Source organism: Eptatretus burgeri, chromosome 7 (genome assembly GCF_056783735.1).
Source record: "Eptatretus burgeri isolate ZD-2024b chromosome 7, Ebu_testis_v1, whole genome shotgun sequence".
NCBI lineage: Eukaryota > Metazoa > Chordata > Myxini > Myxiniformes > Myxinidae > Eptatretus > Eptatretus burgeri.
The window spans coordinates 97,616,505-97,634,174 of record NC_140967.1 but is presented as its reverse complement, the minus strand read 5'-3'; the positions used below and the strand labels follow the sequence as shown (position 1 = coordinate 97,634,174).

Sequence of the window (17,670 nt, the reverse complement as noted above, 5' to 3'; positions counted from 1 at the left end):
AGATAGTGAGACCCAGAAGCTTGAAAGAAAGGACTTCTTCCAGAGGATTGTTGAGAAAGTGGATTGGGGGGGTGGGGGAGGGGGACTCCAAACAGTCCTTTCAGAGAGACAGAGTGAGCGTGTGAGATTTGTCCGGATTGAAAGACATGTTCCACGTGTTGGACCAGTTTGTGATTTTATCCAGATCTGCAGTGAGCGAAGAAGCTGCTTCTTGCCGGTCTGAGGGATGACAGATGGGACGGCAGAGGGTGGGGTCATCAGCAAAGAGATGCAGAGGATTTTCCAGAGTCGGAGAGATCATTTAAGAAAACCAGAAAAAGAACAGGGCCCAGAACGTTACCTTGAGGAACTCCAGCCTGGACAGGAAGAGGGCATGAAAGAACTCCATTTAGATTTTAGGGCCACACGTTGACTGCAACAGGAGAGGAAGTCTGCGAGCCATGAGTGGAGATGGCCTTGGATACCATAGGAAGAGAGTTTGGTGAGCAGGGCAGGGTGCCAGACCATGCCAAAAGCACGTGATATGTCGAGGGATATGCTCTGATTTCATGTCTGGCATTGAGTACCTCCATCCATTGTTGGGAGAGCAGAAGCAGCATATCCAGGGTAGAGTGACCTGGTCAGAAGCCAAATTAATGATCGGAAATCAAGCCATTGGAGAAGAGGAAGGATTTAATGTCTGAAGCGATGATGGATTCCATAACCGAGCTGATGATTGGGAGAAGGCCGATTGGTCTGTAGTTGCAGGGATCTGTTATTGCACCTTTTTTGTGCAGGGCAGTAATGTTTGCTGATTTCCAAGCAGATGGCAGATGACCTTGAGCAAATGAGAGGGTGAGCAAGAGCAGAGGAGCAGGTTTTTAGGACACGTGGGTTGATGCCGTCTGGAACGGTTGCAGAATCTGAGGGGAGGTTTGACAGCAAGCTCTCCACTTTGTCAGAAGAAAAGGACACAGAGTCCAGGGACAGTTGGGTGTGACTGGGTAAGGTGGGCACAGAAAGAGATGGGTTTTGGACACAAGATTTAGCTGCAAACACTGAGTTTAGGCATTCAGCCTTTTCACGTGCAGTATCAGCAGTGTGGCCATTTGAGGTAAGGGAGGGGATGGAATGGGAACATACACCAGAAACAGATTTAATTAAATGCCACCAGGATTTGGAGGAGTGAGAGAGGTTTGAGAGTTCAGACTTGAGCTTAGAAAGATGTTGTTTTATGTCACTCCTGAGGGAAGATGCACACTTATTTCCGAGCTTTATGGAAGGAACTGAGATTATCCTCAGTTGGGTTTGCTATCCATGAGGCAAAGGGCAAGTTGTTTCAGGACCACTGTCTCACCACAAGCTTAAGTGAACCAAGGATGGGAGGAAGGGTAGGACAACTGAAGATGAGAGGGGATAAATGTGTGCATGAGAGAGAGAGAGAGACAGAGAGACAGATTCTTTGAACAAATTCCGAGGATGAGTTGATGTTGGAAAAAGTAGCGTTGGGAGACCAGTCTCGAAGTTTCATGGCTGCTTGGAGACCCTGCCAGTCAGCTTGAGTGAAATGCCAGACTCGACGGTGCTGAGGTGGATCTTTGATAACAGCCAGAGAGATGTCCACGTTGACAAGCACGTCGTCAGAAGAACCGATTGGAGCGCAGGAAGAAGAGCAGATATTTTCAGGGAAATTTGTCAAAATCAGCCGTAGCCAGATGTATTCCTGGTGGTGTCGGGGAGTTAGGGCAGTGCATTGAGAGTGAGGAATGGAGTCTTTGATGAAGAGAGCACTCCTTCACCAGGACGAGGCTCATGTCTGTCATACCGGAGGAGGCAGTAACCAGAGAGAGATTCTTGGGAGTCAGAGACGTCTTGAGGGAGGAAAGTTTTTGTTAGGCAGATTATGTCTGGTATGTCAGTGGCAACCTGTATGAAAAGATCTGTGAGGTTTGAGCGAAGGCCCCGGATATTTAAGGTCCACACTGTTAATGAAGAGGGAGGGGAGGAGGCTTTGGGTGCAGGGGATGGGAGGGTAGGATAATGGAGGAGGGGGGGAGAGGTAAGGAGGGTTGTTGAAAGAGTGTGGGAGATTGCAGAATGGCTAGGGGGAGGAGGAGGAGGAGGAGGAGGAGGAGAAAAGTCTTTGTGGTGCTGGGGGAGAGGGGGGTCAAGAGAGGGGGCCGAAGGCAGTTGAGGATTTGAGGAGGTGGAGTGATGAGATGTAGGTGAGAGGGCAGGGGAAGGAGGCAGCTTTGTGGTTGTGAGGGGGGGAGCAACTTTTGAGTAGGGTGAGTGAGGCGGGTGAATGGTGGGAGAAGGGTGAGTGGGAAGAGTTGAAGGAGAAAGGTGAGAGGGGAGTTTTTTAGAAAGGTGAGAGGGAAGCTTGGTGGGAGATGAGTGTGATGGATGCTTTGGGAGGGGGCGGGGTAGGTGAGAGGGGTTCGTTGGCACTGAAGTTGGAAAAAAAGAATGGTTGATGGAAAGTTAACATTCATAGCAAACTGGGATTAAAATTTTTTTCTTTTAGTTCAGAGATGTGATTGAAGACATTTCGTGAGGGATGCAATAAAGGCGAATTAAGATAATGGAGAGAAGAAACGCTGTAGTGGTTGGATTTTTTTTAGGCAAGGTATGAGGAAAGGTCGAATTGAGAGCAGTCTGTTGAAAAAGAAAAAGAGTAGTGCATTATGATGCAGTAATGAGTACCACACGTGTGAAAGAGTGAGATGAAACATTATAAGAGATTGTTTTTATTATTATTATTATTATTATTATTATTTGAGATTTCATAATATTATTTATAATTACATAATTTATTATTTATAATTTATAATTACATTACATAATATTATTTCATCAGATCAGGTCATGGAAAGGTTGTCAAAAAAATTGTGAGGTGAATGGTGAATTTGTATTGGTAAACACAGAGTGAAGCTGCTGGGTCGATGAAAAGTAGAGGGACACGTGGTTACAGGAGGTATATAGATAGAAAGGATACAAGGAAGATTATTATTTTTTGATGGATTTTTGAAGAATAGGTAAGATTTGGGAATGGTAGGTTTTAGGAAGAAATCGTGAAGGTAATGGCAAGAGTGTGTTGGCAGAAGGAGGAAGAAGAAGAAGAAGAAGAAGAAGAAGAAGAAGAAGAAGGATCGGGACTCTTGGGTGTGGGGGGAGAAAGGTTGTTGTTTTTTTTTAAATTTAAGACAAGAAACAGTGTTTAGTTAGGAGGGATGGGGGTGCTAGGAAAGTGGAGAAAATATGAATTGAAGGTGATAGGGAGAGAATACAAATAAAAATGATCGTTCACCGCGAGGGAAGGACGGGTAGGCCTCAAGGGACCCGGTAAGACAAGGTCGACGAAAACTCACAAAATAGCACGATTTTTGAAACGAAACCGAACTAGGAACACAGAAATATGTAGGTGAGAAAATACACAGTTAAAACGGGACAGATAACGACTGGAAACTTAACCTTGAGAAAGTCGGCAGAGACCCCTGAGAGAGACCTGCCGTTGCTGCAAACCCAGAGCCGGAAGTCAATAGTCTGTTGACTAATTTGCCATTTCTTCTCCACCCTGGTGTTCCCGTAGGAAAATGATGTTGCTGTTGTATGAAGAAGGGCTGCGTGTCGTCATCCACACTGCCAACCTCATTTCCGCAGATTGGCATCAGAAAACTCAGGGGTACGACGAGTTATTGCACTCTTGTTGCCAATGGGTGGCTCATGTTGACCAACGGGTGACCAATGGAAAGTTAGCAACTCCAGGTCGTAAACCCATGGAAGATAGAGAAAACTGTCCGTGCAGTGGTGTTTGGGTTTGCCCAAGGCAGGCCTTTCCGTTTTAGGTTCACAGTAAAAGTTTCCTTGCTCATCATCCACCAAGTGCAAAAGAACTTGTTACTGTCACGTTGATAAAATGTGTCTAACTTACTGCTCTGAGGACATTTCTCACTTTAGCTGTTTGATTTGCTTCTAAAGTTTGGATTTATCATTAAAGGCACTTTCGTTTAGCGTCATGTATGCAAAAAATATTATGGGCGAGTAAGGTACCTGGGTTATGCACGGGAGGGGCTGGACAGCCAGTTCGTGAAGGACTTGGGCAAAAAATGGCGAACCTGCAAAAATCCGTGAATATCACGGGTGGAACCCCTCATAATGTCCTCGTTCTGTTTTAAACTTAACCTCTATATTTTCATTCCAAACAGCACCATTCTAATAACAAATCAATACTATACCATTAATTTAACAAAATACAATATTACAAACACTCATGAAGTAAACGAAGTGTTTTAATGATGTCATGCCGAATCCACAAATGCCATGGGTGTGAACCTCGTATTATTTCCTGATTCTCCTTTAAACTCAATCTCTCCATATTTTCATTCCAAACAGCCTCATTCCAATCACAAATTAATGTTATTCCATAAATATAACGAAATACAATATGACAAACACTCGTGAGGGAAATGAAGAGAAACGCCATTCTGACGTGACTTGTGGATTAAAACTCAAAATCATTGAATTGAGGTATTTATGAAACCTCCCACCCACCTGAGGACACCGGCTGGGACCCCAAAACGTTCCACACAAGGTTTGGCGGGGCTATCCCCTTGTGTAATTCAGGGACAGACAGACAGACAGACAGACAGACAGACAGATGCTCCTGCTTTATCTTACTATAATTCACCATCTGTCCGTCTGTCTGTTCCCAGGTACCGCAAAAACGGCTGAACCGATCGCAACCATTTTTTGGGTGTGTAATCCTGGGACCCCTTGGAGTAAAATAGGCATAAATATAATAACCCCCCTTGACGGCTCCTGGAGGGAGCAGGTGCTTCTAGTTATATAAATGTCCCTTATTTAAAGGGCTGTTCACCATGTCCTGATCATTTTCTCTGGTCTGCCGGTGAGAACCCAAAATTATTATGGATGTACTGATGTCTGCGCCTCGCTATGTAGTACAAACCTTCATAGCACAAAGCTGTCCTTATGAAGGCAACAATGTGCTTAGCAAGTAAGGCAGAACTTTAGTTTATTCGTCCTCTACCGGTTTAATCGGGGGTGGGGGGGGACTACAGGTTTTCTCTCCGTCTGTCTGTCCATCCATCTCACCTGTGATTTTTCAGGTTTTTTTTTTCCCAAACCCTTTGACATACTCAACTGAAAATTGATACCTGGCTTTATTATGATAAGTTACAGAACAAGTTTGAGTTTCAGGGTGTTTTGCCAATTTTTCAGACTTATGACCTTTTTAGATTTAGAAAATATCACATATTATATATGGCTCAGTGTTCAGCTGCCCTGACTCCACCCCACTGCTTTACACCCATTGGCTGGACAGCTGGCCTGACTCCACCCCATTAGAATCACGTGCCGCATTTGCATGAGGCAACACAGATCGTCAGGCCTTAAGGCCCGGTCACACCTTGACGTTTTAGCCAACGTGTGCCGATTTTTGAATTTTTTTTCTAAAACGCTGGCACACGTTGAATACGTTATGGGTAAGTTTTGATAACATTGAGAGCACGCTGAAAAACACTGCCATACGTCGTTGTACGCTGGCTTTAAACGTTGTACTTTTCGGTTGTCCTCAAATTTTTTCATGCTTGAAATTTCACGACGTATGCCGGCGTATGACTCACACGTTCCGCTACGCTGGCCACAAGTTGTATGCACGGTCTGCGATCGTTGACAGACGTCAACATATGCTACTTGTAAGTTAATCATAAGTTGAGACATGCCGAGGTAATGTTTAGCGTACCCGAAACTTATTTCTAACCTATGATTAACGTGTTGTTGGCACATTACGCGATCGTTGCCACACGTCAACAGACGTTACTTTTAAGTTACTCATAGGCTGAAAGACGTCGGTATAATGGATCGTCCTTGGTCAGCGTCCACGGCCACGGCCAGGACACTTATTTGCAGCATTCTTCAAACTTTTCTTCGGCATGACGAGGATGTTCACACTTCGATGTCTAGCTTGGCTATGATTCCAATTGTCCATCGGCAGCGTCTATTTAAAATAGTCGAGTTTGAGCGTTTTAACACGTTCAGAAGAAACACTTCAAATTTCAAAACCTCAGCGTCAAAAAACAAAGGCGAGTGACAGCAATTTAAATCGTTCATTGTAAACAATGAAAATGGCTGAGTGGTACCGTTTAAAAGTCGTTGAGTGTAAAAAAAATCCAATTGTTGAGCGCAAGCGTCTACTTTCAATAGTGGAGATGCAGCCATTTAAATCGTTGAGTGGCAGCCTATGAACCTACCCGTGGACACGCGGACGCAAGGAGGATCCATCATAACCCACACCCTCACACTCACCTACTACTGCCAACATGAACAAACTAATACTGATACTGCTGACATGGACATTGACTCAAAAAGGAACTCGAAAACACTGTTGGGTTCCCTTTTATGAGCAGCATTTTTATATACCAATTCCCAAAACCGCTGGGAACACGTCTTTATATGGCAGTTGTAACCTAGAAACACGTTCATTTTTTTTTTTTGTCGACCGGAAGACGTCATTGGAATACGTTTACATACGTCGATGTGTGTTGGGACTACGTAAAGAATTGGTTCAAAGCACGTCAAACACAAGTTAGAAATAAGTTTCGCGTAAAAAAGACATTACCGCGACGTGTTTCGACTTATGAGTAGCTTATAAGTAGCGTTTGTGGACGTGTGTAAGCGTCCACATATCGTGTGTAAAACTTATCCCCATCGCATGCGGAACGTGTGTCATATGCCGAGTACGTCGTAAAATTTTGAACATGTTTAAAATTTCTTGACGTACTCTACTTACTACGACGTATGATAGCGTACTTTAGCGTTCTACTCACGTATACCAAACTTACTCATACCGTATTTGACGTGCCCCAACGTTTTAGACACATTTTTCTTAGGTCGGCATACGCTGGCAAGATCGCCAAGGTGTGACCGCGATGTTGACACTTCCATTTCTACAGCAGTTATGATTCGAATCGTTGTGCGTCAGCCTTTTAATAGGCTATGTCACGACATCGTCGGTGATGCGTGCAACGCGCTATGCCTAAGTTAGACTATCGTTGGGCATCGGTTGTGTAGGCCGACAACAGGTCAGCATTCGTTGGTATAAGTTATCTATAACACAACGAAACGTTCTGTGTCCATTACTAATATGTTATGCATACGACCAACTCGTTATGAATACGTCCGAATCTTAAAAAAAAAAAACATCAAAAGTTCAACGTCAGCCAGCGTTTTACATACATTTTAATACGTTGCCATCGCTGGCTAAAACGTCAAGGTGTGACCGGGCCTTTAGTCCTGTGTGTTAGTCCTTGGCATTTGGAATGATCCTACGTATATAATCACGATGTATTATATATACACATAAGCCGTATCAATTTTTTTTACTTCGTGTCTGTACATCGGGTTATATTTAATGTGAAATCGCACAAAGCCGAGAAACTAACCAAATATGGTGGGTTAGAGTTTCTTCTTCATTTTGAATTGTGCTGTCTGCTTGAGCGTGTGTTAAAGCAAAGTAATTTTATCTCCGCTTTGTTATCCTAGTTGTCTTTATTGGTTTTAGTCTACAACAGGTATCAGAAATGAAAATTGATTTTCCTTTTATTTTGCCGAATGCACCCAAACACGTTGGGTTAGAGCAGTGGTTCTTAACCTTTTTACCACCATGCTCCCTCTCGTAGTTGGTCCTTGCCTCCACACCCCCCCCCCCCTTACATCTTCAACCAAATGATTAAAAATCCCTCCTGAATTAAAAGAAAAAACTGAACAAAAATGCATGTTTTTAGTCTTTTTATTGAACAAATAATTCTGTACAAGCAACACTCATATACACAGCATATTTAATGAGATACTTGACATTGCTTCTTAGCTTCCAGATCTTGAATGCATGGTCGAATGCCAGAGAGAGCACAACGCAAGTCCCCTTCAACGTTCAGCTTGTTTCTGTACTTGGTCTTGACAGCAACGAGTGTGGAAAATGCAGCTTCACAAAGATACGTTGATCCAAACATTGTCAGAATCTGAAGAGCTTGATGTGAGATCAAAGGGTAAACAGGAAGGTACGTGACCAAGAACGTCTCTAGATCCAGTTTTTTTTTGAAGTCTTCTTCAGCCGAGGAGTTGAACTTTAACTCAAGAAGCTCCTCTTGCACTTCGTCTGAAATATCAGCTACTTCACATTGAAATGGGTTCCTTATGAATTTTCGCGCTTCTCATCTATATCCGGAAAGTATCTGATGAATTATGCTTTCAATTCAGTCAGATGAGTAATTATTTGTTTCTTTAACTCAGTATCAAGGTAACTGAATGAGAGGAGAATCCAAGTTAGCAAAACTGGCTGTTTTTCCATCCTGAATTCGACATTTCCAGAGGTCGAGTTTGGCCATGAAGGCTTGAATGACATCATGGTGCATGATTATGTTGATGTTTTTCCCTTAGAGTTTGAGGTTGATGTCATTCAGCGCTTCAAAGATGTCCACCAGGTAAGCTAGAGATAGCAAAAATCCTTCAGACTGGACCTTGTCATGGAGATCTGCTTTCTGCTGCGAATCTAGAAATGTTGCCACTTCTTGTCGTCGTTCATAAAGCCGTCCAAGCATGCTTCCCTTCAAAAACCATCGTACGTTTGTGTGGAAAAGCAAGGCTTCATGTTCAGAATCCATATCCACACACAGCTGTTTGAAGAGATGACTGTTTAAGGCTCCAGCTTTGATGAAGTTGAGTACCTTGATAGCTATGTTCATGACATCCCTAATTTCAGCAGGTAGAGTTCTAGATGCTAAGGCTTCACGATGAAGGATGCAGTGCATACCTATAGCAGATGGACTTTTTTCTTTCACTCTTGTTATGAAGCCACATTGCAAACCAAGCATGGCCGGAGCTCCATCAGTACACATCCCTTCCAGTGAGTCCCACGAAAGTTGATTTTCCTGCAAGAAGTTTGATACCACTTGAAAAATATCTGTTGCTGTTGTATAACTTTCCATGGAATGGCAGAAGAGCATTTCCTCTTTTACACTATTGCCTGACACGGAATGAGCATACATCAGTAGCTGAGAACAATGAGCAACGTCAGTCGTTTCGTCCAACTGGATGGCAAATACAGGAGAATCTCTTACTTGGTCGAGAACTTGATCTTTGACTTGAGACATCTCATCGATCCTTTCCTTGACGGTATCGTTTGAGAGAGAGATTTGGGAAAGCTTGTTTGCACTATCCTTCCCCAGAACGAGCTCTGCTTCATGCAGTACACTTGGTTTTATGAGAATGTCTCCGATGTTATGGCTCTTTTTGCTCTTTGCAATCAACATGGTGATCTCATAGGAAGCCTCAACAACCTTTGAAGTCTGTTGCCGAAATGCTCCACTGCTGTCCATCTTAGCTTGCTTCAAGGACTGCCTTTTTGTTTCAAAGAATGCCTTGGGTCTGGCAGCGAGAGCAGGATGCATTGTCTTCAAGTGGCGTTCCAAGCAGGTGGGCCGCATGCCATCATTGCTCAGAGCCTTGTAGCATATTACGCACTGGGGTACCTCTGTGTCACCCTTTTGGAGGGACAAATCCAAATGTAATATATTCGTCAAGATACTTCTGCTTTTTTGCACTCATTGCGAATGATTTAGTTTGAATTGGGTACTGCAAATCTGTGAATTTTTTTTTTTAATATTAAAATTAAAATAAAATATAAATTTTAATATTACATTTAAATAAAAGTTTAATTTTAAAATTAATTCTAATACAGAAAATGGTAGGCCGAGTCGTGAATAGAAAACGAAAATTGTTAAAGGCGATACTTTTGTTTTTTTTAATGTTCATCACGATATTATGCAAACACTTAAGAGAATTCCAAAAATAATTCGAGAAATTCCTACTTTGTTCTCCGGGCTTGCGCCCCCTCTGGAAATTACTCACGCCCCCCTGGGGGGGGCGTGCTCCCCAGGTTAAGAGCCAATGGGTTTGAGAGTTTCTTCTTGATTTTTGTTCTGCTTAATCTGCTCAAGCGTTGATTAAACGCAAACGAATTTTTATCTCCTGACCATTCATTGAGACCAGTAGGGGACATGTATTGCAAAGCAATTCTCGCTCTTTGTTATTTTTGATTTCCAGCTTCTTGTCACTCCCCCCTCCTTGGTAGTATCTGGCTCAGTCCACTATTTCCCCGTCTACAACCTGACTCCAAAACCAGTGAAGGCGAGTCATGGACAGGCTTCAAGGCAGATCTCCTTGCGTACTTGTTCGCCTATCACTTTTCACCTGTAACCGAATGGGCCACAATTGTTGAGGAACACGACTTGTCAGAAGCCAGGCAAGTAGATAATCCTCTCAGAACTTCTCTTGTATTGTTCCTGTTCACGTAGCTCGCCTTTTGTGATGTGAGATGTGACAATGCGTCTTGTCATGGTTGTCGTTACCGTAATTGAACAAGGTTTTTGTTTGTTTGTTTGTTTGTTTGTTCCCCCCCACCTGGTTGTTTATGGTCGGCGGTTACATCGCTTGTGATTGCTTATGCATGGCGGTTTGTGATTTTTTGAAAAGTTTACCTTGCTGTGTAAATGCACATATTCATTATGATTATTATAACAATGTTATATTTTCGCTTTTTCTTTGCATAGCCAAACCTTATTTGATGTACAGATTATGTGGTTTGTTCCCACATATGCTTTTGGGATTCCTGGAGATTTTAGATGAGGATTCGGAAGATGGATGTTTTCATCTGTGAACTGAAACCAGTTTTGAATTTTAAATACAAATTACTGAGTCACCTGATCTTTTATCGAGAAAGATCCTTATCATTTAAAAAAAAATGCTTGCCTGTACTCATGTACAATTGTTCACCCAGGTTTGTTCGCTGCCATCAGACACATTACATTTGCAATGATTGTCGGAAGTTTGTATTTCGTCGCACCCTACAATTATTGCTGGATAGTTGAACAATCTGAGATTGTAATGAGTCCACTGATATTCACTTCTTTCTTTCCCCGTCTGATCTTTTCTTCTTTTATTCCCCATCTTACCTAGGGTGTTCTTGGTGGCCTCTGTTCCTGGTAGGCATGTTGGAAGCAGCAAAGACAGATGGGGACATCTGTCTCTCAGAAAGGTCAGTGTCTGCCATCTGCACAATGACTTCAGCAGTTTCACAGGACTTTATATATCTATATCCATGATATCTTTATATATCCATGATATCTATGGTGCTCTCGTCGAGGGGAAAAAAATCCAATAGACTTGATTTCGATCTGTTGTGATTACAAGTGCAACGAGCCACGAAGTAGGTTTTTAAATCATCTGTGTTTGATGAACTATTCTGAACTTGAACAATCCCGAAATATTGTAATTCTTACAATATAATCCCTGCGTGGTTTTTGTTGTTTTTTTTCAAGGTGAGTCGAGAACGGGCTATTTCGTCGAGGGTGGAAGCCTTTTTGTTCTTTCATTTTTCAACCTTATACCCCTTTAACTTCTCAAAGATGAAGATGTGTATTGAAAGACTAATGCCTGCAATTATTATCGATTGTTACCTCTGTCACCGAAGATGGAGATCTGTATCTGGATCCAATAATTTTTTCCCCAATTTTTTTTTTTTTTAATAGTGATTCTTCACCATTGAGAGATAGGGCCAAAAACAATATATGGCACGATATTTCACAAAGTTGTGGACGCATTATGATGAAACTTGGTGGATGAGTGGGTAGGTGACAAGAACAAGTCAATTAGATTCTGGTTCAGGTCCGGATGCAGATCTGGCCTACCAGTGGGATGTAAAACTTAAACTGTTCAGCTTGGCGGAAGTTTGTGCTCTGTCGAGTGCCGTTCGAGTTACCCTGCACTTGTGAAGTGAAAATCAGGGTTAAGCGATAGGTGGCGTACATACATACATCCTACGTACGTCGTGCGTGTCTGCATTTTGTTAAGAATGCACATGAAAAAACAGTCAGCAGAGGAAATTGAAACTTTACATGTTGCATGACCATATGATATAGTGGTCAATCTTTTGAGGTCAACATCAGCCAATTTTCTAAAATCCTCAATTTTCATGTGATTGACTATAAATTCACATTTCCAAGCTGGCCTCCAAAGCCAGTTGCTGACTGGGCATCCTCCTTCGTACAAAGTCCTTCCTTGGCACACTTGAGCTCCTGACCACATACAAAGCTTTTGTCCGCAGGCTGATGGAGTACTGCTCTTTTCTCTGGGCTGGTGCTCCCACCTCTCACCTTTCTTGGCTCCATGCTGCGGAAACCAAGGCAATTAGGATCATTGGTATCTCCCGCAATGAGGCTGAGTCTTTGGGTCCCTCTCCCTCTCTCTCACCGCAGACAGGTCGGTGATCATTCTTTCTTCTATCGTCTCCTCTCTGGTCTCGCCCCCTCCCCTTTGATCTGTCTGAGATGCTCCGCCCCATATTTCCTCAGGGCACTCAAGGTCCGCCAGCAACCCCCTTCTGGTAAAACTACCAAAATCAAGAATCACTGCTGACCTTCACTCTTAAATTCCTCTTTTTTTTCCCGCCTTTGGAACAAACTTCCACCCTCTCTACAATCCCACTTTTTCCTCCAGGTCTTCAAAACAGCCGTTCACAACCACCTCTCATCGTCTCCCATCCAAATCCTCGATCTTTTGTACCCCCGCGAATCTACCCCAAACCCAACTCCTTCAAATTCCCTGCTTTCCTTCCTGGAAGTCCCTGTCGTGTAAGGACTTGAAAGTCCCTGTAGTGTCCATCTTATTTACCCTGTGTACCCCACCCCTCTCCCTTCCACAGATCTCCTCATGTTTCTGTTCCCCACACTGTTTTTTCCTTCCCTCTCCCACCCCTCTCGTCTCCTGCTCCCCTTGTTGTACACTCTGTGTGTTAGCTGTCGTACGAACTTCGACAATGTATACAAAAAAACATTTGAACAGGATTTTCATATCAAGTCAATGAATTCAACCACCAACTATTTTTGAGGTCAACACAGGCCAAAATTTATAACGTTGTCAATTTTGATCCGATTGACTTGAAATTTGAACGTGATTTTCATATCAGCTCATTGAATTCAACCACCAATTTCTGAGATCAACACAGGCCAAAAGGTTAACATAGGCCATATTTCAAAAATTGTCAATTTTCATTCGATTGAATTGAAATTTGAACAGGATTTTCATATCCCCTCACTAAATTCAACCACTAATAATTTCTGAGGTCAACGTAGGCCAAATTTCTGAAATCCTGAAGTTTCATTCGACTGATGTCCACACCTTCCAATGACAACATTCTTGCCCCTCCTGGACAATTACCTTTCCACCATTCCTCATCAAGCAATGCCAACTGTTGTCCTGGGAGACTTGAAAGATGATCTATCAACAGCCAGCTCATCCAGACTGCTCGAGTTTATCCTCCAAAAAAGCAAATCCCTGCAGCAATGTTCCAACATCTCATGGAAAGCCTTCCCAGAGGAGTGGAGGCTGTTATAGCAGCAAAGGGGGAACCAACTCAATATTAATGCCGATGATTTTGGAATGAGATGTTGGACGAGCAGGTGTCCATATACTTTTGGCCATGTAATGTAGTGTAGTGTATGCATGTATTTAGATACGTACTATTCAGTTCATGTTGCAACCTATGTTTCCCGAACTGTGCAGTCTGCATCACAGTCAAGACGATCCATTAGAGGAGAAGTTTCTTTTCACAGCCGAAATAAAGTGTGATAAAAATGACCATCATGTGTCACGTGGTCTGGCAACTATGTTGAATCCAAGGGAAAGTCTTTGAAAATCTTCGTAGGAGAAACCGCTTCACTGATCAATGCAAAATTTGATAATTTATCAACTACCCATGGGAAATATGATTTGATAAAGATGACGTTATCAGTAATGTGGTCTGGCAGCCACATTGGATTAAAGAGAGAGAAAAAAAAAACTTTCAAAAAACAAAAGACTTGGCTCGCACCAAGTCCTTCTCAAGATTGCGCAGGGTATGTATTCTATTACTTCTATTACTAATATAGACAGTTTTATCTTAGATGAAAGTAATGTGAGCAAATCCAAATCACTCACTAGCACTGCAGTTCACCTACATTTACATTCCCTCCAGCAGCTCCGCTCCAGGTATTCCATTTAACCTGATGTGTCTGCACACAGCGGATATTTGCGCATACAGTACAGTATAGTACATCCTGCAAAAACCTAAAAATAGAAGGTGCCTTTGGATCGTTTTTTAAATTTTAACAAATAAATATTTCGGTAAACACAATAGACTGGGTCAATTTTCAAAAAATCTTAATCCCAAAGGCAAATGGTGTTAATTAATGTCATACAAGCTATTTTGCGGTATTGAGGGGTGCTGAACTCAAATCTGATGTATGCTCAGGTCAAAAATGGCCAATAATGCCTTAAAATTGAGAAATCCAGGATGACCACCAACGACGGGCTGAGATGTATTTATGTTCATATCTTTTTAACTAAACAAGGTGAAAACTTGAATGAAATGTGCTTTTGTCGGTTTTCATACATGGGGAATCCAATGCCATATTCAGTTTTGATATAAAATGTGAAGAAACTGATTGAAGATGAATAATTCGTCGACCAGATAAGATCCACAAGCAGGTTGATCCTATGTCTTCAGGAATAATTTACTCAGTTTGCAGTTTTTTCTCATTGCAGATATATCCAATATAATATAATCGAAATACTAATAATAATAATATGTGAGGCCTCACAACCCCACAGGCGGGGCTCCCTGTTGGCCGTCCAGGTCCTGGTTGCGAAGCCGTTACGTCGAGCGGTTACCAAGCCACTACGTTGAGAAAACGTTTCAGGAGCAATTGTTATATTGGCTCGTGCTTTGGGGCTGTTTACTCGGTAAGTTGTAGTTATTATCACTTATAATGGCCATACATATTTTGATTAGTGTCTATTGCTTTCGTAGCTTTGGTTTCTTTAGTGTTTTCACATAGTTTTAGGGGTATTTTCCGTCGTTTTGTGTCGCATGTTCGCATGATTCGAGAACACGTGCTTTGAGATCATATTCATTTTCATTCTTAGATTCATTTTCTGTCCTTTTATAGTGATTACGTATTGCAGCGGTCAGGGTAATCACGATGCTGACTATTATTCATATTTTAGAGGTAGTTTTCGAGAGGTTATTTCATTTTGTCATTTTGTATTCATTATTTCTACATGAGCCGACATGGCTTTATGGACAAGCAGTTGTGCTGACAGGATTAAGTAGTCTATCTGCCTAGTACTACTCCAGAATTAGTCAGTGTCTGCCTCAAACAAGTCCTGTAATTATCGAGGAACTGTGTATTAATATTATGTATTTTTAGGTCCTTTTGTTCTGCTTTGGAGTAAATAAAAAGTCACAGAGCAAACTTGAAAACCCTGCGTTGCAAATATAATATATCCAATATAATATAATCCAAATAATCTCTATTATAATACCAAGCTTGCACACAAAAACTCGGCTCGCCGTCACACGATCCCTATGAAACTGCCGTGGCACTTAGCGGACATGCCGAGAATGTTTGGGAAGTTTTGGCGTTCCATAGTACCACTTGCATTTTGCACAATGCGTATTTTTGTCATTCCCCGTGTATGCTCTGTCGTCTGCTACCAGCTATGTTGTAATGCTATAGTTACCTTACTACTTGGTGCGTCCCGTGCATGTGCACGGGTATCGCAAGTAATAATATTGTTACGAATTTGGGAATTCGATTGCACACAACATACAGTTTCCTTTAGTCAGCTATGTCGATAAGTGCTTGTTCCCTCGATAGCTCACCTTTCATTGTTTAAATGTTCAGAAATCGATTAGATGCGCTGCAGATCGATTTAATAGTTAGGGAATGAACAATGGAGACATCCCTCCCCCTCTTCTGCGAAGAGCAAGAAGAACCATGCCGTCCCGTGACTCATGATGTCAACAACTCCCTCCCACCCGTGGCTGAACGGGGGGATGGATCACGAGGGCATGAGTCACGCCGGGTGTGGAGGAGGGGGGGGCAGAGAAGGATAAGAGGAGATCTTTTTCTCTTGTTCAGGGGCAGAGTTGGAGAAGGGAGTTGAGAGTAGTCGTTCAGCGGAAAGTCGGGTCCTGCTTGGCTTGCGTTGGGGTTGAGGCCTTCGGAAGCTTTTTGCTTCGGCTGGCTCAGTGAGCTTCGGCTGAGGCCTGATTCGGGAGGAGGCTTTTGGGACGCTCTTTCTTTTGACGGTTCCGTGAGCTTCGGCTTCTGCTTGGCTTGGGAGAGCTTTTTGCTTCGAGCTGCCCTGTTCGAAGAGAAGTTGAGCCGGTCGCTCGGCTTGAGCTGCGAGTGGTGGCTTCTTCTCGGTTCGTGGAACTCTTTGTTCTCCATTTTGGTTCCCGGCTTGGTGCCACTCATCAACCTCTTCTTGGAGGTGGTTCTTGGGGAAGCGACGCATCGACGGGAAGGTTCGGCTCCTCGTCTCACCAGCACGTGTTGAGAAGCGCGGGAGGTGGTTCCTGGGGGAAGCGACGCATCGACGGGAAGGATCGGCACCTCGTCTCACCAGCACGTGTTGAGAAGCACGGGAGGAATCGCGGGAGCTCGGGAAGGATCGCAGCTCGGCGATTGGATCCAGCTCACTCTCGCTGGAGCCCGGGTCCGAACAACTTGAAGACCACACGAGGTGGAGAGGTTCGAGATAGGTTCTGGGTTTCAGCTCACCTGTCCTCCGAGCTGGAGCTGGTTATCAAAGGCCTCTGCCACCATTTCTTGGGTGTGTGTGTGTGTGTGTGTGTGTGTGTGTGTGTGTGTGTGTGTGTGTGTGTGTGTGTGCGTGTGTGTGTGTGTGTGTGTGTGTGTGTGTGAGTGTGTGTGTGTGTGTGTGTGTGTGTGTGTGTGTGTGTGTGTGTGTGTGTGTGTGTGTGTGTGTGTGTGTGCGTGCGTATGTGTGTCCGTTGTCCCTTCTAATAAGTAGGAACTGCTGTTACGTGCAAGTGACTTTACATAATAAGTAGACGGTTGTAGTTCGTTTGTCGTGCTTTTGTTGCTTGTATAATTGCATACGTGTTTTGCCTTGTTTAATTGCATACGTGCTTTATTATAATAAATGTCCTTGTGTGAATGTAAACCTGTTCGTTGCGTCCATTCCCTCATTGAACTGCCCCATCTTGCACTCGGAATGTAGTTGGTTTTTAAATAGCCGATAAATAGAATCTGGTCCGGTGAGGTCTGGCGATAATACCCGCTCGGTTATCCCAGAACGGAAAGGACCGCTTAAGCGTTTCGTGTCCAAGCAGGCCTTCGTCGAGGTACGGTCCCTCGGTAGGTTACCCGCGCGGGTACTTAGGTATATCGATATTCGGCGATTGACCCTATTTCGAGTGGGTAGAATACGGACTGGGCCGTGGTGGGATTAAAAACCCACCCGTGACTGGTTTCTGGCGTTGTTCCAGAAAGTCACGACTGGATTGTCCATTCAGTGGGCGAAGCGACTGCTATTGGTTAGACGCTGTCGTTCGCACGCCGACGGGCGGGAAATGTACAACAATATATTCCAAAATAATATGCTGTAATGGAATATTTGATGTGAACATCTTTGTATATCATTGTAATTATACAAAGATGTTCACATCAAATATTCCATTACAGCATATTATTTTGGATTATATTATTATTATTTGGATTATATTATATTTGATATATTATATTTGTAACGCAGGGTTTTCAAGTT

At 43.1% G+C, this 17,670-nt stretch overlaps 1 protein-coding gene across 4 annotated transcripts in view; it reads left to right on the top strand.

Moving 5' to 3' along the window:
• TDP1 (tyrosyl-DNA phosphodiesterase 1) overlaps positions 1–17,670 on the top strand; it is a 67,871-nt gene that overhangs the window by 19,493 nt on the left and 30,708 nt on the right. For all 4 annotated transcript variants that reach the window (XM_085889743.1, XM_085889742.1, XM_085889744.1 and 1 more), the window contains exons 8-10: positions 3,572–3,664; positions 10,130–10,300; positions 11,014–11,092. In XM_085889743.1, coding sequence (XP_085745869.1) covers positions 3,572–3,664; positions 10,130–10,300; positions 11,014–11,092 — 343 coding nt within the window. The remainder of the gene's footprint in view (positions 1–3,571; positions 3,665–10,129; positions 10,301–11,013; positions 11,093–17,670) is intronic.